This window comes from Lagopus muta, chromosome 20 (assembly GCF_023343835.1).
Source record: "Lagopus muta isolate bLagMut1 chromosome 20, bLagMut1 primary, whole genome shotgun sequence".
NCBI lineage: Eukaryota > Metazoa > Chordata > Aves > Galliformes > Phasianidae > Lagopus > Lagopus muta.
The window spans coordinates 1,472,209-1,496,252 of record NC_064452.1 but is presented as its reverse complement, the minus strand read 5'-3'; the positions used below and the strand labels follow the sequence as shown (position 1 = coordinate 1,496,252).

Sequence of the window (24,044 nt, the reverse complement as noted above, 5' to 3'; positions counted from 1 at the left end):
TAGCCCACGGGTTGCTGCTTTTGGGCAGAATTGATCGTGCACCAGGGCACCTCTTTGCCTGGCAGAAGTTACGTGGTCATCATGTCCTTGCTTGTAGGAGCTGTGGGCCGTGGGGGCTTCAGGTTCTGGCTGTGTGCCCCTGCTTGGTATGAGAGCAGCTGGCCTGCTGTGCTTTTGGCTGCTTTAGTGCAAGCAGGCTGTGCCTGCTGGGGAGCAGAGTGAAGGCACAGCTTATCCCACTGTGGATTAGAGCTTTGCTTTTGGATTCAGCCAGGATGTTGCGTGCATTCCCAGGCAGCTTTCTCACTTTTGGACTTAGTGCTGTTGCTCTGTCGCAGTGTGTCTTGCAGCAAGCAGAAGGGGGTACGTCGTAGGAAATCCCGGTATTAAAAGATTAATTTACTTATGTGACACAAGATTTTAACGTAAGAAAAGTATAATAAAAAAAGTTGGTGAGATATCAGCCTTTAACGTAGCTCACTTTGTGCTGTGGGTATTAAACACCATGAGACGAGATTAATGGGGGAATTTGGGTGCTGAGATTGTCAATCCAGCACCGTTCATCACAACAGAAGTCCCTGCCAGCAAGCAAAGCATTTCTTCCTGGAACAACTGCAGCTCCTGTGCTGCGTGGCACAAGCACTGGCGACTGCCAGTGAGAAGAATCCTTCCAAGTTTGTACAGGCACAGCCTGGAAGAACATCAGTCCAGGTTTGCACCTGCGTTGTTGTGTGAAACAGAGGAGCGCTGGCATCGAGGGCTGCCTCTACAGCGTGACATTTTGGGCATCGTTTGTTTGGTGGATTTTGACCCCATAACTTTTGGCTCAGCCTTAGAAGTCGACTCATGTCGATGCTGTTATGTGCCCCAGGTGGCCTTAGGCTGCAGTGCTTGGAAGGGCTGCTGTTGGAGGAAGGAGTCGCTGTATGTTTGGAGGCTGGCAGTAGTGAGGTGGTACCGGTGACCCCAGCTTGTGCCAATGGGCTGAAATCATTGTGTCCCAGTGTCTGATGTTTGACGTCCCTGGTAAGAAGACAGACGCCTCTGTTATGGAAATTTCCTGTTTAAAGGGAAAAAAAAATAACCTGTTAAGAGCTGCAGGATGATTTGTCGCCCTTCCTTTGTGAGACAATTTGTCTTCTCCTGCATCAAATCTGTTATAAAACAGTCAAGCTGTGAAAGAGGGAAATCATCCTAGGAATATGGGATGCTAAGGTACACAAAGAATGGTCCCTCCGTGTGGGGTGTGCACAGCATTACGGTGCCTGCTCTGCTCAAATGCCCATCTGAAACAGGGACCGAGAAGGCAACGTTTTATGGATTTCATGGGGAAATTAAAGCTGCTAGGAAACGTGGTGGCAGAGCGTGCTGGAGCTTTCTGAACCTTTCCGTCTTTTGCTGCTTCTCCTGCCACTTCTGCATCTTTTATGTGTCATGTTGTAAAGGCTCACATGAAACTGTGAATGCTGTTGGGACTGGAATCAGGATGAGAAAGCTTCCTCTGCTGCAGTTGCTGATTGTGTCGCATGTGAGGCCGGTGAAGAGGCAAGAGGCCATGTGCTGGCTTCAGGGGAGGGTGGGCAGCACCGGTGATGGGTGAGCATTGTGAAGCCTGGCAGATTCCACGGCAGCAGCCTGGCTGTCCACCTGTCATTTCCCACTCCCTGGCCTCACTGTGCAGAGTCCCTTTGTTTAGGGCAGGAACCAGCTTCCTGAAATATTATAAATCTCGTGCCTGGTCTCAGGAGACAAACCAGAGGTCACATGTCACCGCTCATAATTTAAAGCCATGGGGCTAAAAGCATTTGCACGGACTTGAAGGACCCAATCCTGACCTGCCTGAATGAGAGGGAATAGCAGCAGACCTTTCTGAATCTCCTTCAAGCACTGGGCACGGCGATGAGAGCCGTCTGCTGTGTAATTTATAGCTGGAGTTGTGTGTCTGGGGTTGGGTGCTGGGAAGTGAGGGAGAAAGGGAGAGAGTGCCATCTCGTGGGGCTGCCATTGGTGTGGGATGGTCATCGTGTCATGGGGCTGCCATCAGAGTGGGATGTTTGGCACATCATGGGGCTGCCAATGGCACGGAGCTGCCATCGACACAGAGCAGTCATCGTGTTGTGGAGCTGCCATCGGTGTGGATCTGCTGTCATCCTGTGGGCTTGCCATCATCTCCCAGGCCAACCATCTCGCTGTCCTGCTGCCCTGCAGCCCCCCATGACCCCACAGCACTGCAAGCACACCGCTGTGCTTTGCGCTGTGGTTTTGAGGCCCCTGGCTTTCAAAGACCCCCGGTATTTGAGTGCTGCTCTGATGATGGCTGCCGCTCGTTTTGCTCCCCATCAATCCTAGAATTGTTGCTGCAGAAGTGTCAGAGTGGGAAATGCATGTTAGGTGTGTGAAAGCAGAGCCAAATCCCATATGCTGTGTGCTGATTTTGAGCAACGCTTTGGGCCAGAAATTGAGAAGGAAAGCACTGCAGCTTATTGTACCTTCCTGGGTTCCTGCTGTGCTTGCTCAGAACCCAGTAACCTGAATTTCCTACTGGTGGACAAAAGATTTCTTAGGATACAGATGGAAAACTTCCCAAGCAAATGACAGGCAGCCTTCTGCGTTCATCAGGTGTGTGCTTTTCATCCTCCTTTTCTTGAGGGGTCTTCATGCTGTATCTTCCACTGTTTTTGTGAATTAAAAATGCATTGTTCCCGGTGGAGGATGTCACGAGCAATGGGGTAGTTGTAGTTATTTCAATACTGCTTGGGGCATCTTCTAAATTATCTCTTTTTTTTCATCCTGGAAGAGGAGAAGAAGGAAAAGGTACTTGGGAAAAGGCACAGCGATGTGTTGGAGGGTATTTTTATAGAAGCAGCACAGCAGTGACTCATGTGGCAGTGCTGTATTAATAGCACTCTGAAAAGAAAGAAGAAAAAAACCCACCAGAAATGGAATTTTTCCCCTTAATTTTGTTCTTCTACCAGCATGCAGAACTGTATTTTTTTTTTTTATTAAAAAAAAGGAAATGGCATGAATGTAATTACACCAAGTGGCCCGGCGTTGGCTGTTCGGTGCTGTGTGGGGATGGCTTTGTTTTCCCTTTTGTGTCTGATGGAAGAGGGGCCGAGCAGTGGAGCTGGGGAGAAATGCCCAAATAATGAAGGTGCCGTACTCACACACATGCTTTATGGCACATGGCTCTGTGGCTCGTGATCATTTGTTTCCAGAAACGGGTTTTATGATAATACAGTAAAAATATTAAATTAGAAAATGCCTCACTAAGGGTGATAAAACCTTACTACAGTGGAAATAGGTAATTATCCCCTCTACAGCCTAAATGACAGTTTAAAAGAAATAAAAATGTTAGTGCTCATTACTTGCTTTTGTAGGTTGCAATAAAGGGTAAGTTAAATTTTAATTCAAGGAAGACCCCTGTATCGACCTGCTTCCTCGCACTCCACCTGAGCTGTGAGTGCTGTTCATTCCTCAGCACAGCGTTGGCACCGGTGCCCCTCGGTGCTTAAAGTCACCTTCCCTTGTCCGAAGGCAGCAGCCTTGTGCTGGGCTGGCTTGGCTCAAGTCGGTGGCTCAGGTCTGATGGTTGATAGATGTGGGTGGGGGAGAGAAACTGGATGTTTTGTAGCCAAAATCCGGGCTCGTTACGCTTAGCCTTAAGGGGGCTGGGAGTATTAAAATCCACACTTACCCTGGTGAATTGAAACAGAGACAAGGTTAAACCTGGAGGATTGATGAGTTTTACTCTCTGCATGGTTAAATCCTGCTGAGGGGAGATGCTGTGAAAGAAGGGCAGCCTGGATGGTGGGAGGAGGGGGGAAAGGAAGAAGGTTGTGTCGTCATGTTTTCTTTAGCAGGGTAAAACGCTCGTTCTGATTCAGATCGGAGGGACCCTCTGGCTTTGCATCCCTGCTGGGTGTCTGCCTGTGCTGTGTGCTTTCCTGGGCTGTTCCACATTGGGTTTGGCATCGTGCTGGGAGGAGAGGAGCAGTGCAGTGGGCAGGGAGGTGCTGGGCTGGCGCTGCTGTGCTGCCTGTGAGCAGCAGGGCTGGATGCTGCCTCCTGGGCACCAGCTGTGTCTGAAGAGTTGGAAATGTGTGGAGGCTGTGCTGTCCCTGAGCAAAGTGTGGAGGGAGGGAGCAGTGTGTGTGAGCTGTGTTGATAGCCAAGCTTCTCCAGAACACTCACTGCTGGAGCTCAGGGCTCTCTGGGTGCTGTTCACAGCACTGACCCCTGCCGTCTTGCTCTCTGTAGCTCATCACAGCTTTCCAAGCACCCGTTCTGCTTTCTAGAGGTGCCCTCTTGCTTTAAGGCAGGAACTCCTTCAGGCTCTGCACCAGAGCTGTTTCCCCATGTGTTCATTTGCAGAAGGTAGAGCAGCTGACTGATGAATCACTTTCTGCACTGAAATTAAGAGATGTGACCCAGGGGGTTACGAAGGGCCCTGTCCTTGTGCTCTGCCTTTGTGCCACCACTGAGCTTCGTCCTTTGAAGCCACTGGTTCATCCTGGAGCAGTGAGGAGCTCTCCTTGCTCATCCCACAGCTGAGTACAATCAGCGTATTTCTTTCAAAGGGAAACTTGCTCCTGTGATTTCAACTGCTGCACACACGACATTAATTGGAATCTTGTTGCTGGGCCGTGTTCATTGCTTTTCAAGTACCATCAAGTGCAAGAAAACCTATGGGAAGTAAATTGTAGCCCCACGCAGGCTGTCTGATTGAATCTCCTTATGGCTCTGCGGTCTCAAACATCCCGTTAAAGTACTCCATCGTGTTTTCTGACTTGAAGGCCCTATCTGTAAAGGGCAAACTTTCAGAAAACCTACAATCTGTCTCGAGCGAGTCCTGCCCTTTGCTTGTGTTTATTAATGAACATCGTTAAATGCATTTTTAATTATAGACAGGCTTTCATTCCAGGGAATAACATCTCCCTCCTGCCTCCTCTCCCCAGGACGGAGCTTTATCGTTCGCTCTTTGGAAGAATGATGCGGCCTGAAGACCCTCAGCGTGGTTAGGATCCTGCAGGTTCTGCCCCGTTCTCTTTGCAGCTTCCCAGCCTGCTCAGCACCGGCCAACCGTCTTGCCAGGAGAGGGATGTGCTGTCCCTGCACCTCTATTAAACCCTCAAAGGTTTTTATTTTGAAGATTGGTGGGATTTTTATTTTATTTTCTTCTTATTTTTTTTTGAGGCGTGCCGTTCTGTTCGTTGGCTGCGGGTCTGGATGGGGTGACTTGATTTCCACTGAGTCAAGAGGATTTAAATGTCATTTACATAATTAACGTGGCCTTAAAACAGAGAAGAGGTGCTCTGCCTTGCAGCAGCCCCAGCTCCCAGTTCACATTCCAGTTTCAGAACGGCCTCTTTGCAGCCATGGACGTCACCCAGCCTGTGGTAGGCACACTGTGGGGACACACCTGGGGGTATTTCTGCAATTAGAACACATGGGTGAATTTTTCAGTCCAGCGTTGATTGTGGACACTTAATTATTTCTGCTGATTGTGACTGTGAGCCCTCTTCTCTTCGCTGTGACCGTGACACACTTCTGAAAGATGGCAGCACTAATGCAGAGCTGCCAGAAGGCATCACGCAGGGTTTGTGGGCTTTCTGTAGCCAAAGGCCACAGTTTGGAAATGAAACCTCCATAAAGGGAATCTATTAGCCTGCTGTGATCAATGTGAAACCGAGGTTATCTCGTGTAAATAATACGTGCATATATGTGTATAATGAGAATGGCCATTGCTTGTGACCACAGGAACTGCGCTGTCTTTGTTCTGTGGGATTTAATTAAAGCACTTTGTGAATGGATTGTCCAGGTTTGGTTGGTGCAGAAATGGCACCAGCAGCTCTAGCCTCTCTTGGGCCCAGCAACAGCCAGTTCTTAACCAGAGGCTGTGGTGTCACTTTGCACAGAGCTGCCTGAGCACCAGCAGAGTGTGCACAGAGCAGCTGGAACTTTGCTGCAGAGCCTTGGCTGGTGCCTGTCGTGATAGTGGTGTGGGGCACAGCCGTGCAGAGCAGTCATGGGGCTGGGGCTGTACAGCAGGAGCTCATTGCCTGCACTGCTTCAGATTTGGAGTAAGTTTGTAGATTTGCTATATCTAAATATGTGGGCTGACTGCAGGTCTGAGGCATAACTAGATTACGACTAGTTACAGGCACTGCTGCAATTAAATCAGATGATACTTTTGTCCATGTAGTCTCTGGATTTCCCTTCCTCACGCAGCAGATTTGATGTGGTTTCACAAAAGCACTGCCAGCACTGTCGGTTCCTTGGTCGGTTCCTGCAGGCAGGACATGGTGCTCAGCCCTCCAGGGGACGATGGGTGCTGGAGCAGCATTGCTGTCCACAGGGCCTGGGTAAGAGCTGCTGTACGGCCTGGTGGCTCAGCACAGGGCAGCAGCAGTGAGACTTAGTAGCTCCATCAGGTCCCCAGAGCTGTCTGCAGATCTGGTATTAATTAATCCTTTTTACACCTCTTCATTACAGCTTTAAGTCTCCTTTCTAGTTACCTGCTTCCAGTAAATAGCTTCCTGGCACGTCACACGGTGTATTGAGCAGTCTGCCACAGCACAGGAGAACGTGCTGAGCTGCAGAGAGCTGGGGCTGCATGTGGCACCTGGGGCTGGAAAGTGGACAGGAGGATGTGGGTGCTGCTCTGCCTCGTCCCACCGCCGGCAGCTTGCGAGCAGTCCTACCAGGTACAGAGGCACCTCCTTGGGGAGAGGAGGACTTAATTTACTCAAGGGTCCGTGACATTTCAGTGTTGCTTTTTTAATGTGGGGAAGGAAAACTGTAATTGTCCAGTTAAGCCCAGCTCGTGTGTGCTGCTGCTCCTTTAGGTAATGTGCCTGGGAGTGCTGTGCTTCGGGAAGCTGTGAGCTGTGCACTCTGTGGGGCTGCATCTCAGCTGCTTGTCAGTGGGCAGAGCGGGGCCTTCCCTGTCTCGCAGCTCTCTGGGCAGGCTTTGCCCTGTTGCCCCCATGTCGGGGTGCTGCTGACACGCTCTCCTTCCCTACAGGGGTGTGAGCAAGGCCATTAAGCCAAGAGCCATGCCCAGCATCGCACTGCTGCAGAGTCAGAGGGCCAGAACCCCACATCCATCCTCTGGGTGCGAATCTGGAAGCGTCCCTATAAGCTGCAGCGTGTTGGTTGCCAGCAATGGGCAAAGCAGCACTGCTGCAGCCCCACCAGTGCCCCAGGTGGTTCCCCTGCCTTCAGTGGTACCTGCACTTCTTTCCTGAGCGGCAGCAGAGCTGTGTGGTCGTCTAACATCATTAAAATCTCATGGTTTAATAACTGCAATTCTAAAAGGCATCAAGGGGAGTAAATTGGCTGCTTCCAAACTTTGTGGCGGTGGAATGGTTTCACGCTGCTGGTGCTGGCAGGGCTGGCATCACGGACGGCTGGCAGGGAGCGCTGTGCCCCTGCCCTGTTGGGGTTTGCTGTGCTGGCAGGAGGGCAGGCTGCTCTGTGGGGCTGCTGCTCTGACTCCTGTGTCCTTTAACGTGGCACCAAGATTCCGGGTATTATTTTTTTATATTTTGAGAGCTGGATGTAGCGTTAAAAGGGTAATGTGGAACACTTTAAATGTGATAACTTCTCCTTCGTATTGTTGGAAGAGATAAGAACCAAAGCCCTGCTAAGCATGCTTTTGAATTCACTTATCAGTGTTTAAGCAGGCTTCTCTGCCCGCTGCCCCCACCACCTGCACGGCCCCGCAGCTCCAGCCTGCTGCCCTTCATGGGGAGGTCAGCACTGGTTCCAGGCGCAGGCAGGTGCTGCTGCTGAGTCCCTGTGCCCTGGTGGCAGCGGTCACCGTGCAGCCAGGTGTCAGCAGCAGCTGTGTGCGCTGGTCAGGGAGGGCACAGGTGTCCGGTGTGATTGCTGCTAAGTTTTCCTAATGATGCCAATTAACGGCCGCTGAGATTTATTTCGCTCCCCGATGGAATATCCGTTCTTTATTCATTCATGATACAGCTGCTAATGAGTGCCTGCACACCCGGCCCAGTGCCTCTGTGCAGCATCGCGCAGCAGCCAGGTGTGCTGTGATGGGGAACGGGCTGCGAGTGCTGGGGCGGCGCGGAGGGCTTCTGCTCATCCTCTCCCCCCACAGTAGCAAAGAATTTCAACTTTCAGACAAACAACTTCATTTACAAGTGTGTCTCTAATTAGCTGCAGAATTAGTAAAGCAGAGTTTTCCCCCCATAGATCGGCCAAACCCCTGAGGGAGGCTGTGGAATAGAGAGAATCGCATTTCCAATTATTTTGTTGAATTGCTAATTTAGTTATTGTGCCTGGCGTAATTGTGATGGGTATTGGGTGTGCAATTCAATTTGTTTTAAATATTTGTGGGAAGGCTGATCAGTAATGGAGCTGACCTATTTCATGGCCCAAATTGAGAGAAGAGACTAAAACAAAAAACAGCTACAAAGCCACAGTTTGTCTCAGTTTTTATTTTGATGTCTCTCATCCCTCTTAAGACTGTTGATGCAACAAAAGGTTTACATTAAAAGATGATGGCACTTTGATCTCGGGCTTTTGAGAGCTTACAGCTTTGGTACTTCTTTTCTTGGCATTTTAATATGTAGATATTTTAGGCTAAAGAGTTTTAAATGCATTTCTGGAGTTCAATAGCCCCCCATTTCCCCCCTCCCCCAGCTGTATTATGTTTGTTAAGGTGATTTGTGCTTTTACCCATCAGGATTCTGGCTTGAGAAATGCACAAGATAACAGCTGGGATTTTCCTGGCTCACGCTGTCCAGTTGAACACATCACACCTTAACCTTTAATAGGGAGAACCTGGAAGAAGGTGAGCAGGGAGGATGCATGGCCGAGCTACGTGCAGGTCATGCCCAGTGTCTGTCTGTTAACAGGCGGCTGTGCCAGCACCTGCAGAGCTGCAGTCACTCAGTGTTAAAGAAGAGATCTGGGGATGGGAGCACCTGAGTGAGGCTCAGGGACGAGGGGTGACAGACTTACACTCCTGGCAACAGCAAGAGATGTAATTCATTCTTTTTATTAAAAGAAACTGAGGTAAGTGAAATACTTCAGCACCAGCAAGAACAGCGTGTACTGAGGGGGGTTCCCGCAGTGCCAGACCCCCCACCCCACTCACAGCCCGACCCACACACACATGGACAGGGCAGGGCACTGCAGCACTGTGCTGCTGGGCTCCAGCATTCACCAACAGCTGCTTTACCCCCAGTTAAGCAGTGCCTGAGCCCCTAACACTGAGCTGGAGGGGGCTGCTCTCGCCCAGCAGGCAGAAGAGTTTGGCGGCTGCAGCTCCCCCCAGGCACAGGGCGCAGCGTGGTGGCACCAGGACCTCTCCCATTAACACCTGCAGAAAGGCTGGTAGCAGACCCACGTGTGACAGACCCCAGTGTGACACCACCACGTAGCAATTCCTGGTGAGGCGCCCTGTTCTGCCTGGCTGAGACATTTCTCTGTCCTTGTGTCTGGCTGCAGCCTGGATTGGCATAAGTAAAAGCATCTCTGGGGATTGTTTGGGAGGGAGCTGGAGGACAAAGAAGAGCCTTTTAAGTTAAAGTTAGGGTGCTGAACTACGAGGATGAGGTTTGTCCTTTGGGTGGCAGCTCCTGGTCCTCTCAGAGAGCAGAGAGTAACCAAGGAACCCCAGCACTGCACCTCAATCTTACAGCATTCCGGCTGCTGTGCACAGAAGGGAGCAGCAGGTCAGAGGGAAGGAGCACAGGCATGAGGCACTGGCTTTGTAATTAATTCTCTCCTAAAAGCATCCCTTCTCATTTGCCCTATGCTAAAAGAGGAAGTGTAAAATCTGGAATACTTTTAAGACAATCATTGGTGTAAGCCCCAGTTTTACTTTTCGCAGAGTTCCTGCCCCTCTGCTCCTGTAGTGCTCAGATGGGGCCCTGGACTGGCTCAGCTCCCTGCAGGCAGCCTGCAGCCCTTGCCCAGAGTGACTGGAGAGGTCACTGCAACAGGTGGAGCTGCCACTGGGTGTTAAACGATGTGATTACCAAATTGCACCTCCCCTCCCTTTTTCTTTTTAATTTCTGTCTTCTTGTGTGAACAAGGCAGTTCTTGTGCTCTCCAGCAGCTCTGGGGCAGAGGTTGGTGCAGAAGAAAAGAGAAAAGCTCAGGTGTGCTGAACCAAATTTGCCCCTTGCAGTTCTAACCACATCTGTGCGTTGGACTCATCCCCTCCCTCTCTTGCCTTGGCAGGTTGTAGCTGCTTTTCTGCCTCAAGTCACCTATCCAAATGGAAAGAATTAATGAGCACTTTTAAGTATATGCAACAGTGGGTCTGCCCCATGACTGTTACCCCTCAAAATAAGCAGGGGAGGAAGAGCAGAAATGGGCAAAAGCCACATTTTTACTCTGCCTCCACCTCCTCCTAGAAGGGCTTTTCATGCCCTGATTTGCCTTTCTGATGGAGCTGTGCACACAGGCAGAGTACACAGGGCCCCAACCCCCCTCTGCCATGTCCCCATTCCAGAGTGCTGCCCTCATGGCAGTGGACACAGCACTGCCTGCCCCCACGTTCTGTTGTAACACAGATGTTTGCAACAAAGCCCACAGGGGCTGATAGCAGAGCTGCTGCTCAGCCACAGTACAACACACAGAGAAGTCTTCAGCGACCGCTGGGACGAAGGAGCTCCCACTGCTCCCAAAGGCAGAGCCCATCCTCAGCCCTCAGCAGATTCTCCTGCAGGTAAAACCGGCGCCTGCCTGCGCTGCAGGATGTGTGTGAGAAGCAGCCAGGGGCACGGGGTGCAGTGTGGGAGCCTCACCACTTTGCTGTGCCCAGAGCTCACGGTACTGCTGTACCCGTCATTGCCCGGCTGTGCTGCTTTCGGTGGCAGCGGAGCAGCAACTGCTGCGTTGGTCCAGTCCCACTTTGTTAAATAAATACAGTACAGTTAGACAGCTGTAACTCAATCCCGCAGGCGCTTGTGTTTATACATCCTCCTCGTGGCTCTGGCCAAAGGACACGCTTCCTCTGGTCAGTCTGATTTGAAAAAATAAAAATGTCACTCTTCCAGCATTTCCCTGAGCCTCCCGTCTCGGTACAGTGGTTGCAGTTGAGCAGACAAAGGGCAATTCTGAGCCTTTTTTTTTTTCTTTTTTTTTTTTTCCCCTCCACTGTACCGAGCAGGGGGGAGTACAGGAAATCGATGCTCTTACGTTGAAGAAGGCGAGTCCATTGTGGAGAGGATCCGCACGATCTCCGCTCGCTGGGTGGGTGATATATGCTGGGTCATGTGCACGATCGAATCCATGGCAACCTCCGGATTGGCCTGGACCAGGCTGCAAAGAGGAAAGAGTTCAGTGCTGGCAGCCCCAGGCCTCATCTGACAGCTCTGTCAGGGAGTGCTGACAGATGGGCTCCTCGGAGAGCAGGAAGCAGCGGGCGCTGCTGGTAGCTGACTGCAGGCTGGGCAGTGAGCTGCTGGCAGGGCATGGGCACAGCTCCCTGCTGGGCATCACTGCAGCACAGGCAGAGGAACGGACAGGAATGCCTGGAGATGGCCGTGCTGAAGTGGGTGACATTGCTGTGCGTGTCAGCACCCTCCTCTAACACACAGGAGTCAGCTCTGTTAGATCTCTTCAAACCTAAGGCAGGGCTCTGCTGTACAGCTGCAAGGAGGAGCGCCTGTGCCAATGTGCGGTAATGCTTAGAGGCAGGAGGGACAGACCTGATTCACCACTGCTTCACTGTCGGAGGGGTGTGTTTGCTCTAGTTCTATACTAGAATCAGAAGGGATTCAACATTTTATGGCACTGAGCACAGAAGCTTGCCTGCAAAGACTACAGCTGGAAAAAGATCAGTGGGTGGAGGCCATGCGGGTGCTCACCTGCGGATCTGCTTCAGGATGTAATCCCTGGAGATGTACTTGATGTTCTCGTCCACAACCGAGCGAACCCCTTCCTCCTCCATCAGCTGCTTCTCCAGCCACTCCACCAGGTCCTTGTTGCTGTCCCACAGGTATGCCTGCCAACAGAGCACACTGTCATCCCCTGTCCCTTTGCTCAGCCCTGGCTCACCAGCACTGCTTGCAGCCACGTAGCGCTCTGGAAATTTAATTCAACTCGAGAAGTTCAGGGCTCAGATGCTGACCTTTGGGCAGGGCAGCTTCTGCATGGCATCCCAGGCCCAGCACAGCTGCACAGCCCTCCAGGAGGGGGTCCTGGCAACAAAACCCCATTTTCTTCTGCAAGATCATTTCACCTGATATTTGCGAGGTAGTTGACTACATAATAATTCAGGAGTGTGTTAGGTGCCTAATAGCCTTCTCGCTCCTCTCTTCTCCTCTCATTTTCTTTACAAATCATTTAAGAACCGTTTTGTTAATGGTTTCCGGAAAAGCAAGTACCACCATTAGCACTCATTCATATTTATGTCATTTTATTTGGGTAATTAAACACAAAGCTCGTCATTTAAAGGTGCACTATCCTTCTCTGTTATCACTAACAAAGTCAAAGTCAGAATGACAATGAGCTCCGCAGTCAGGGGGTGGCTGGGGCACAGGGGGACCCAGCACTGCACAAACCACCACCCTGCTTTTGGTTTTATCCATAAAAATTACGTGTGTGGCTCTCTGAACCTCGTGATGTCATTTCAACCCAAAGATTCTGCTTATTTCGTTGGTTTTTTTTCTTCTTATTATTTTAAACTCGTTAGTTTGTGCTCCTTGCTGCTGCCCCCAGACATGGCAGGAACACTGCCTGCATACAAAGTAGGGCACTTTGGAAGATTTCAGGAAGGAAAGAAAAGCCCAAGCAGCCGCCTTACGGTTGCAGACCTGCATAAAGCTAGATTTACCCAAGAATCCCAAAGCTGTTACTTTAGGAGAATATTTAATACTCTTATTAATCATTTTTAATCCGTTTGCTTTTAATTAAGAAACAGCATGATGCTTTCCTATCAACATATGCCAGGGAGCAGATTAATTGTGGCTTAAGATAACTCTCCTTGATTGGTGTAATGTATTAGCTAACGAGATGCCCGCTTTTAAAGACGCTCAGACACTACCTTGGAAAGCCTGCTGCCCTCCAGAGAGCACGTTCATCCCCCCTGCTTTCTGGAACCCCTGAGCGTTTGTGACTTTAAAAATAAAATAAAATGAAATAAAGAACTGAGATCGGAGGATTGCGACGAAAACAACCTAAGAGCTGTGCTGATTGCTCTTTAGAGATTGCCAGTTCAGAGTTGGAGCACAATTAAAGACATCCTCAGCACAGCCATCGGATGAAGATGCTGCTGAGGTGATTCCCCCCCTCCCCCCAATTCCCAGCAGCTCAACCTGGCAGTGAGTTGTGCCCTGCCTGCTGGCACACTGCTCTGCTGGCACTGAGCAGCCCGGGGGCCATGAGATGGTGGCAAAGAGTGGGATGCCCACTTCCAGCTGTGCCAGCACCATGCTGCCTTCCTCTCAGGGCCGCCCTTCCTCGCTCTGCCAGCAGAGCTGCCCACCTCTTTCAGATGCTCACCTTTTCGTAATGGTAGTGCTGTGTAGCTTCGTGCTCAGGGAGAAACCTATTGAAACTGAGTGTTTGTGCTCTCCTGGCCTGAAATATGGCATTCCCATGAAGTAACTCATGATCTGGAACGTCCCCAGAAGTTCTCTTTCATCACCCAAAATATTTTTGGACGCTACACAACTGAGAACCAAAGATGAAGTCCCACTTGGGAGAACTTCATTGGACTTACACCCACGGAAGAGCACAGCCTGGCACAAGTGTGTTTCCACTCACCTTTACTGTCCCTTCCACTTCCACAAACCAGCGCCGCAGCATGGCCTGGATCTGCCCGTCAGTCAGCTCAGGGTTGGCATCATGGATCTTCTTTTTGACCACATCCTCCAGAAGAAGACGTCTCAGCCTCCAGTAGAAGAAGGTACGAGAAGTTTTCCAGTCTAGAATGTCCTGCCCAGGACAGAGATGGAGAAATGAGTGAGGGGCAGCATTTCCATGGAGAAAAGCTTAAGCCTTGCTCCACACTGACGTGAATGGCTCTCCTTCATACACCCAGTTGTGTCCTCACACAAGAAACACAAAAACGTCTCTGCTCAGCCCCCCCACCCTGGTAGCAGTTACTGCCCTGAGCCGAACCCCAGCACTCACCGTGATGGCGCCCTTCTCCTGCATGCGGCCCGGTGTGTCGTGCAGATCAGCAAACTGCATGGCCACCTGGTGGTAAATGGGGATCAGGAATTCCTCCCGCTCCTTCAGCTTGCTCTCCAGGTCTTTTCGGTCGGCAGCACTCAGCTCAGGGGTACCTGCAAGCAGGCACAGCCACAGGTCAGCAACCTCTGACAAGTCGAGGCAGAAGAGCAGAGGTTTGTCCTGTTCCTGCACACGGGATGCCTTTGGCCAGGAGAAATGCCAGCCCATCAGCTCCGGGCAATGCCAAGAGCTCCTGAATCAAACCAAAGTGCTCCAGCCTGGATTTCCTGCCAATAGTATTCAGGCAAAAGCTCCAAAGCGGAGTTTCACCATGGAAACTCTATTTCATTTAAATGCCAAATGAGTTGAGCCATCAATTGAGTGACAGATTTACTGGAATTGCTCCTAAAAAAGAATTATGTTCCAGCACAGCATTCATTTCAGCCCAAAACACGGGCGGTGTGAGACCACTGAGCACCGCTGCGTGCTTTCCTGCAGGCAGTGACACCTCACCACGCCGTCCACTTAGCAGCAGCCAACACAGCTCCCAGCCACGGAGCAACATGATGGACAGGAAGGAAGGCTGTGCTGCGACACCGTCCTCTGACGTTCATAATTTTTCACTTGTTTTGAAAAGACCAAACTCCAATTAACATTGATTAAAACACCTTAACTTCACCCTGTGAAGTACAGGAACCAGACTAAGCCAGGAACTCTGCCTCTGACACTCATGCACGAGGTCTGCATGCAGAGGCAATGATGTACTGAGAGCCAATCTCGGCTCAATTCAAGCAAAGATTGCAGTCAGAGCCAAATTCCATGTTGGTCTCACTGCCCAACTGCACGGGGCTGCGAGAGCGATCCTGCACAGAGGGCAGCAGAGCCACAAAACAAAGAAGTGAGAGCAGTCGATGCGAGAGCAGGGCCAGAAGCTCCATCCTCAGCACCCCATCAGCCGGGCATCCCGACTGCTGCGTGCTGTGCCAACACTGAGCTTCAATCATGAATGAGCTTCTCTGGGTTTCAATCTTTATCATTAGGGGAGGAATACTGATTAACCACTGAGCTTTTCAACACACCTCCCACCCCCTCAGCACCCCATGGCCGTGTCCCTGCAGAGCTTCCCTTCCACCTGGGCACACACAGCACTGTGCTGCCCGGTCCCTTCAGCAAAGCTCCCCAGCCAAGGCGCACGTCTGAGTGCCTACCAATACAAATGCTGCCTAACCTTTCCAGTGCGAGTAAGAAGCTTTTAATTAAGAGCAGCGACTCTCATAACCTTCAGAATAAAGGATGGGACGTATTTATCCACGTTCAACTCGCCCGTTCCTCCAGCCCTGTTCCAAATGGCAATGCGTGCACTTGAGCCCACGCTGCTGCTGGATCCCAGCCTCCATGCACGCAGTGCACCCGGAGCAGCCAGGCCCAGTAATGATTTAGGTGAGATTAACAAATATGTCAATGTCTATTTTCTGCTTAATTTAAAAGCGGCGTCTATAAAGATTTTTGACTTCTGAACCCTGTTCTCCTGAAAGAAAGAAGGTAACAATGAGGAGGGGGGATAAAGAGTGATTATCCCATCATCGATCGTTTGTCAGGAGCATTTCTTATTCACTGGACTATTGTAAAAAGCTAAGCTCTCGATCAATCCTGTAAGCCCCCCGTACAATTAAATATCTTGGAATGGTTTTCTTTCTTTCCAAGCAGATCTCGAGGCCTCAGGGCTTTTCAGAGCACTCGAGCCTTATTTATTTATTTCTCAGGAAAAGTCTCCTTCCACAAATCTCACTTGGCAGGGGGAGCAGGCTTAAAATATGGGATTCCTGTGCTCTGAAGGTACCGGACAGTTAATGAAAGCGTCACCGTTTAAATCATAGGAACATTATAGACCTGGAGGTATGGATCAGCTGCTGATCAATGGGGAACAAAGGAGCAGTGCTGTAGCAGGGGGTGCAGTGGGGATGTCGGGGAAGGAGGGCCTCCCTGCTCGGCAGGAACGTGCTCAGGTGGTGCTGGAAGTGCCCTCGAGGTGCCACAAAGTGCCTCTGCAGCAAAGTCCAACCGCAGCACTACGTATTTCCCACCTCTTCATCCCACCACATCTCTTTTTTGGATCGATGGCAGAACTGCCTCGGACTGGCTGAGAAATTACCCTGGAGAAGCAGCATTCGTGTTGGGAGACACAAAAGATCACGTTCTGAGGGGAGAGGTTTGGGATCCAGCAGGGAAGGGGAGCCCCGCAGCCACCGACCCACATGCAGACGGATGGGAGCTCCGTGCCGTCAATCTGCTGGCACGGCTCTCCAATGCTGAATCTCCATTTACTCTGCTCTCCAAAAGTTAAGGGGAGGCATCGCAGCAGAGAAAGCAGCACCTAAACTATTGTGATTTGTGCCCCATGAAACAAAACCCCTCTGTGGGAGCAGCCCCCCACCTCCAATAAAGCTCCTGCCTTTGGGGAGCGGCTCCACAGGCCCATGAATCACGGCCTCCCATAACATTTAGTAGCAAAGTGCTTTTCTTAAATATGACCAGTTGAACAGGTTAGACAAAACGACTTCAAGGAATGTTATTGTAGGTTCCCTCTGATTGCAGAAAGCCAGGCAGCTTCTGAATCAATTTGATGGTTTATGGTTTCTAAGCTGTTAAAACGTGGGATTTTCTCCCTTGCCCTCTGCACAGCCTCAGTGTGGCAAAGTGTTTCCTTGGCCATCTGCTCACCTCAGACATCCCCAGGACCCAGCACAGCCACAGCTGCACACCCACAGGCCCACCTGGGGATTTGCTGCTTCCCAGGTAGCACAGTAAGAGCCACCCAGTGACATCAGGACGTGCCCATTTTAACCCTGGTCTCGAGCGCCCCATCCCATTTCCAACACCTGCAAGAATCCCCATGAATCTCACCTTTGCCTCTGCCTCTCCCCATCTGCTGCTGGACAGAGCTGGGGACAGGAAGGTCACTGTGAGCTCACGTCCCTGCACAGCGGGCGGCTTTGGGCCATCGCTTGTTCCTTTAAATGAGACTGCTTGTAATTGCTTCGCTAAATATTCAGCAGGATTTATGTTACAAAGGTGCAGTATGCAATAGCAGTGAAGGTCACACGTGCCCATGACATGGGCTTGAGATAGCCTTGTGCAGCTGCACACACGCTGCTCTGCCCTGGTCCCGTCCCACTCTGCTCCCAGAGCTCTGTTAGCAACACAGCACGTGGGCCACGTGGCAGATGTGGGACTCCTGAAGGTGTATTTGGGGGGAATCCATTTGGGCCCTGCAGGGTTCAGGAATGCCAATGGAAGAGGTGGCAGCTATCAGCACTTGCTTGTCTGGGCTCCTGACCACACAGTAACGATTCAAATGCAGCAGCACTTGCAGACAGAAGCAAAGGCAAAAAAGTTACAGCTGCACCAACTGTGTTTGTCCCAGACTTCCTGAGAGATGGCACCAGTACAGCACCATTTTTCATAGTCATTGCTCAAGAAAACAACCAGCATTTTGATTAATTACAGCACAGAGCAACAACCCACCCCCAGAAAATAATTACCGGACCTCTGAGCCACAATCTTCCTTTCTGAGCTGGAGCTGGGAGAGGGCCTGGCCATGGCACAGTGTCCCCACTGCAGGCTGGTGGCTGTGTGAGCTGCCTTTGCATTCCAATGCAGACAGAGCCCTCCTCCCACAGTGCACAACTGCACCTGGGTGCCAGCACACAGCTCAACACTTCTATCAGGAGAACCACAAATACCTGATAACATAACTGAGTCTCGCTCTAACTGGAACCATTCTGCCATCCTTTCACATTCCACCCAATTTTTGCTTACATTGCACCATACAACCAAAGCACTGCATGCCTGGGATCCGCATGGCAAAGTTGGTATTTATTCCACTCCTGCCCGTTCCGTTGTAACAAACATAAAATGAACGGCATCGCTGTGCTGCTCTGAGCTGTGCCCATGGTCCCCCTCACCACACCTGGGGGATGTGGGCAGGACCACCCTCCCTCCTCCCCTCCGCCCTGTTTGGGAACGGCACAACTCTGAGTGACACCGCAACACAACGCGGGGCTAATAAACATTTCAGGACTAGTGCCAGGGAATTGATAATGAACAGATTTATGTCAAATGATTCGATATCTGCCGGCCTCCGCTGCTCTCGCACTCCCCCACTGTGGCCGGAGCGCGGTGCAGGGAGATCCTCCAAGGGGAGCGCCAGCCCCGCTCCTCACACCGCGCGCCTCCCGCTGCAGGCAGCTCGGGGAGGGATGACAGCCACTCAGGGGTTAAAGAGAGGCAGTGAACCCCCAGCTAATGAGTAAGAATTCAGCAGGCAGTGTAAGATAAATGGAGCTTTCTCTGCTTCTGCTGGAGTCAGCATGAACTGCGGCCCTGCGGCTTGTTTGTGGCAAATGGAGTGCGCGAAATATCAAAGGGCAGTGATCCAGAAGAAGACCGACTTTGACAAATTTTAAATTGGCCAGAAAGAAAACCAGCAAAAAAAAAAAAAAAAAAAAAAAATTATGCAATTCAGTGTGTCCTGCAATCTTAGCTTTCCTGCTACGGTACGGAATTAGCAGCAAAACAACAGCAATGATCGCCTGATGCTGGCAGCAATTACAGCCATCTAAGTGAGATGCTTATCAGTGACTGAAGCTTTTAGAGCTCTCCCTACGTACAGTTGTAAGTGACTTGCTCTTGTGTTGCAGTCATTTTAATTAAAGTGTATGGAGTTTGCCGGGAGTAATTGCCCTGTGCAGGAAGAGGTGGCAGAAGGGCCCACACGGCTCCTGCCTCCTCCCCCAGCCCAGCCGGGCACAGAGACCCCCAGCAGACCTGCCCCCATCCCTGTCCCCACGCCTGGGCTCTGGGCAGCACACTGTGGCTGCTCCCAGCACACCATGAGCTCTGCTCTCCGCTTCTGCCACTGCATCAGGACTGGGCCGTCCCCAAACCCCTGTGGCAGCTCTCCTGTGTGGGCTGCTGGGGACCAGGAAGGCAGCACCAGGAGTGGAGCTGGGAATTGTGGCCATGTGGGGAAATGAGCTGCAGTCCCTCACCCCAATCATGCAGCCCTGAGCTGCAGGGCCACCAGGACCCTCTCCTGGGTGTCCATGACTTGGCACAGTCACACTGTCAGCTTCCCATTGGATGCCATCAGTCTAACATAGGGCCAAAATGGGTTTTGCCACAGCTACAAACATTCAGATGGTTTTCCACTCCAACGCAGGCAGACACAGGCAGAACAACACAACCACAGGACAGCTGTGTCCCCTTCCCCTGCTGCAGGAATGCACAGGAGTCAGACCAGCTCAGACAAATCACCAGACCCACACACTGCCCACCTGCTGCACACCAGAGAGGGAAACAGAGACTTTTAAACTACCATCAGAGAGAAAAGTCTTTGATGCCATCAAAGACATCAGCAAGAAGCTGACTTTCAGCAAGCGCTCTCATTCCCAACACTCCCAGCACCCTTTACAATTACTGTTCTCCTCCCAAGGCGTATCTGAACACTTGTTTTGTATATAAATTGTTGCACTACCATAAATTAAAAAAAAAGCCAAATAATAAAATGTAACTGCAGCAACAGAGACGATTTATCAGTCATTTGCAGAACACTTCTCCTCCTGAAGGATCCCAGAAGGCTTTATAAATTCACACCATAGCCACGTAGCCTGCTTCCTCTGCTAAAATGTACTCAATTTTGGAGGTAAAAAGAGGTTCTGTAAGATTATACTCTTATAGTAAGAGCCAGTAAAGAACTCTTTAAGGAGTCTATTCTCCTGAGAGAGAACACGTCTGATATTAAGTGCATTTTGCTGAACACTCCGTATTTTGGGCTGTTGGGCATATACCAGGTGTTGGGATTGTTTGGAGTGAAAGGCACCATAATAACACAACACACACGGTGGCACGCCGGCTGCTGAGCGCTGCAAATCACCCCATTTACCAAGGAGGTGAGGAATACGTTTTTGCTTTCTTAAAACTGAAAAGCAGACACTGTTACCTAAAACCGCCTCGGGTACACAGAGACAGTCCAGCAGCCAAAGTGTCTCTGGCCAAATTCTTAATTACACCAAATGACACCGACTGAGGGTTCAGCCAAAAACTGCTCAGATGGAAACTGGAGCCAAGCATCTGTAGCCAGCGTCTGCCGCAAGGCCCCATCAGTTAAATTCAGCTCACAAAGCCACCTTCCACCAGCACCCCTAGGTGCACCACATGCACACTGATCTCCTCTCACACGCCCTCACACGCAGCCTGTCCCATCTGGTTTTCTTCCCAAGTTAGGTGACAGTCAATAAAAATTATCATGAATTTGATCAAATGCCTGAGCGCCCCTTCCTAAGGCCCATGCCCACCCTGGTCAGGCAGCAGCAGAACGCTCCGCTGCCCCGCACGTACCCAGCCGCTCCGCCAGCCGCATGTAGACGGGGTCCACTCGCCTCATCGTCTTCACCAGGTCCTTCCTGCGGAACTTGATTTCCACCGTCCCCTCTGGCTCCAGGATTCCTCCTCTGATCGGTGATGGGCAAAGAGAAAAGAAAGGCAAGTTGAGGTCATCGGACAAGGGGAAAGATAAAATGGGATGGTTTGATGTTGTCTGGAGAGTGTGCAGAATGAAGCAGAGAAGGGAGGAGGGAGACAAAACAAAGAGAGAACGAATCTCAGCTGTGGTTTACCCAATGCCATGCACACGAGTGCCCACCCAGCAGCACAGAGCGCATCCCGGCACCAGCACTGCTCCTGGCAGCCTCTGTCAGCTGCGACCTGAAAGCTTCTCCGAAAGGTAAAGCCTTGTGACACATCAATTAACCAAGCACGTTCATTAGAGGAGGAGAAGAAGGTCAGTGCTGAGGTGGTGGAGCAGCACTGGCAAAGGGAATTATCACAAACGCACTGCAGTGTGTAGGGACAGGACGGCAGCGCTCCCAGAATGATCTTTTTGGCTACAGGAGCTGAGGGCAGCAGAGCCCTGCTCAGCACTGCCAGCAAGCAGGCTGTATGCCCAGAACCTGCCTGCTGCTCCTGATGGCTGCGGCCACCATCCCCAGTAACTGTGTGCCTGTCCTCCCGGCTCACCCCATCCTGCCCACTGCAGACAGACCAGGCAGAGCTGGCTTCTTCCTCTGCGTGACTGAGCATCACTATATTGTAGAGATTCTCATTTAAAAGTGTTCTTCCAAGAGCTGTCGCTCCACATGCTGTAATGAGGACTTTACTTTTGCAAGCGAGTTGTAGTTTATGAAATGAGCGCAGTGACCCAGAGAGGTGGCAGCGCCCCATCCCTGCAGATGCCCAAGGTGAGGGGATGGGGCTGTGAGCACCACACTGGCTGTGGGTGTGCCTTTAGCGGTCCCTTCCAACTCAAACGGTTCTATGACCCCATGCCCCCATCGGAAGGACAACACCAGGGGATGCTGCAGTGCACACCGACAGCTCCATGCCCGGCACAGAGGCTCTGAGCAGCCCTACCTGCTCTCACGGTCCGCGTACATCTCCATGTGCCGGGGGTTGATGGTGGGGTCGATGACGGCCCAGGAGCCGCCCCTGAGCTCTGCCTGCGGTGGGATGTAGATGAGCACAGGCTGCCGGTACTCCCGCAGGCCGTCCACGATGTAGGCACCAAACTTCAGCACCTGGTCGTACATGTCTGCAGGAAAAGGACACAGCGTCAGGCACAGTGGGTCAAACTGGAGGGAGGAATGCAAGCGCACAGTTTTGGTCAGCCCTCCTCCCCCTGCCGTGCTACAGCTCCAGCAGTGCTGCCGGCCCAGGGCAGGGTGCCCAGGAAGGAGGTGCACATCTATAGACCCTTATATGTCCTTATAAAAAGCAGTGAGAGCTGAGGGTTCAGACGTGGAATAGCTCTCCTCCCCTCTTCTGGCTTTACAATCTATCCAAGACACTCTGCTGAAATTCTGAAGAACTCCACTGTGTACAGACAAAGCATGGGAAGTATCTGCCCCAAAGGTGATTTACATAAAAGAGAAAAGAATGAAGGCAATGAGAATTTATATGAGATGATACTGCTTGTAATGGATGTAGTTTGTAATGGAAACAGGCAGCCTCGAATACATATATTTTGTTATACATAATTATATTTGGAAGCATCGAATCAGATGTATAAGAAATGAGAAACACTTATCAGGATTATCTGGTCCATCTCTTTGTCCACACAGGACCCCATCCTCTGCTTCTTTCCAGTGCTTCTTAAAGCCTCCATTTAGAAATCCCAAACCACCAACTCTCATTCTCCAGGGCCATTTCCACAGCATTCAGCCAAGTTCTCCTTCCTTCCCCATCTCAATTCATTTCCCATTGTTCCTTCTTGCATCACCCCACACTCCATCCACACCTGCAGTCCCAGTCATGAACAGATCGGCGCTGACATGCACCTGAAATCCTCACATCCTTTGAGAAAGCCACTGCTGGGGTAGGACAGACTCCATCCCCAGTCTGCACATCACAGCCCCCGGTTAATGGGGAGCATCAGCACACAGTTAGGCCCCAACTCTTTGGGCAATACTCACACAGTAGGAGTGCATACAAAAAGTGTAGCTACGTATGTACTGGTACCACAGGCTCTGCTGTGCTCTGCCCAGCTCACTTGCTGCTCGCAGTCCAAACACCCAAGAAAAGGAATTGCCTAACATTTAAGAGAAGCCAAATGCCAATGAGGAGGAGGATGATCTACTTCCATTAGTTGTGACTGACTCTGAATTCCAGCAGAGCAGCAGGCCTGGAACCAAACAGAGCTCCAACCTTTCCTGAGCAAAGAAAAAGACCTCAAAAGGGGTGACAAATTTATTACTAATTACACAATTATTTTATTATGTAGCACTAGTAATAAACCACTTGAAGTACTTTCAGCTAATTCTAGTGTTAAGAAAATAATTGCTCGATTCAAATTATTTTAACTGAATTAATTCTTTACTAGACATTTTTTACTAGAGCTACATAATAAAATAATTATGTAATTAGCAATCCATTTGTCACTCCTGCCAAGGGTATGTATTTTACTCAGGTTAAGTCCTGGAAGGGAGGCATCCCTTGTGAGAGGACGTGGGGTGCAGCAGAGGCAGCACTCCGGCAGCCACGGCTCCCCACGCACACGGCTGCTCCCCTGGGGATCCTGCACTGCACTGCTCCTCTTCCCTGCCGGGTCCCAGCACGCCGTGCCTCAGGTTTTCTATATGGATTCTCACGAACTTCAGGTTTCTCTTGCATGCTTAGAACTTCCACCAAGGCCATTTCCCACCTTCCCAGATGCCCCTTCCTGCCTTCAGACAGGCTATAAACACCTAGCTGCTAACACTAGCACTAGGATTAGCAAAATCAAAATCAAACGTGAGATTTCTGAGCCAAATTTCAGCCCTGTACTCATTTGAAGCCGAGCAAAGCAGCAATGCTGCAGCAGTCCTCCAGGAAGAGCAGTGCTTGCAGCTCAGCAGGGCAGAGTGCTCACAGCACACCTCCCCACGCCGTGCCTGCGGTGCACCAACCCTTCCCTGCGTGTGCAGGCGCAGTGCTGGGATGCAGCAGGCGTGCTGGATCGGTGCAGGCAGCTTTGTGCATTTGGGGCCGCGTGCCCTGAACCTCTGGAGCTGGAACGGATCTCATCAGCTTGGCTGGATTAGCAGATAGGACCCGAAGGTAAACACCGGGCGCACGTTGGCTGCAGACACATAATGAACCTCGTAAACCCATTACATGCAGCAGCACCGCCGTTCAGCACCAGGTAATCAGAGATTTAAAACAGCCCTTTCCTTCCGCTTAGATTTTTTTTATTGTTATTTATAACCTGTCCCAGGGAAACATAATAAGTGAAACATGAAAACCCAACCGCGAGTGACCCTGTAGCACAAGCAGCGCTGCCGTTAATGTCG

At 50.9% G+C, this 24,044-nt stretch overlaps 2 protein-coding genes across 8 annotated transcripts in view; one reads left to right on the top strand and one right to left on the bottom strand.

Moving 5' to 3' along the window:
* AATF (apoptosis antagonizing transcription factor) overlaps nucleotides 1-8,317 on the top strand; it is a 43,889-nt gene extending 35,572 nt beyond the window's left edge. Inside the window, exons 12-13 of one of the 2 annotated variants that reach the window (XR_007380769.1) lie at nucleotides 4,959-6,707; nucleotides 7,028-8,317. Coding sequence is in view for 1 of the 2 variants with exons in the window: in XM_048967126.1 (XP_048823083.1) it covers nucleotides 4,959-5,022 (64 nt within the window). In the remaining variant the exon portion in view is untranslated. Of the gene's footprint in view, nucleotides 1-4,958 lie in introns of both variants that reach the window. The other variant, XM_048967126.1, reaches the window with a different exon arrangement.
* Nucleotides 8,318-8,442: 125 nt separating this feature from the next.
* ACACA (acetyl-CoA carboxylase alpha) overlaps nucleotides 8,443-24,044 on the bottom strand; it is a 112,866-nt gene continuing 97,264 nt past the window's right edge. For all 6 annotated transcript variants that reach the window (XM_048967119.1, XM_048967122.1, XM_048967120.1 and 3 more), the window contains 6 exons: nucleotides 21,631-21,808; nucleotides 20,560-20,672; nucleotides 14,119-14,273; nucleotides 13,750-13,920; nucleotides 11,850-11,986; nucleotides 8,443-11,301 (listed from right to left, as the gene is read on the bottom strand). In XM_048967119.1, the coding sequence (XP_048823076.1) occupies nucleotides 11,175-11,301; nucleotides 11,850-11,986; nucleotides 13,750-13,920; nucleotides 14,119-14,273; nucleotides 20,560-20,672; nucleotides 21,631-21,808 (881 nt within the window). In that variant the 3' untranslated portion in view covers nucleotides 8,443-11,174. The remainder of the gene's footprint in view (nucleotides 11,302-11,849; nucleotides 11,987-13,749; nucleotides 13,921-14,118; nucleotides 14,274-20,559; nucleotides 20,673-21,630; nucleotides 21,809-24,044) is intronic.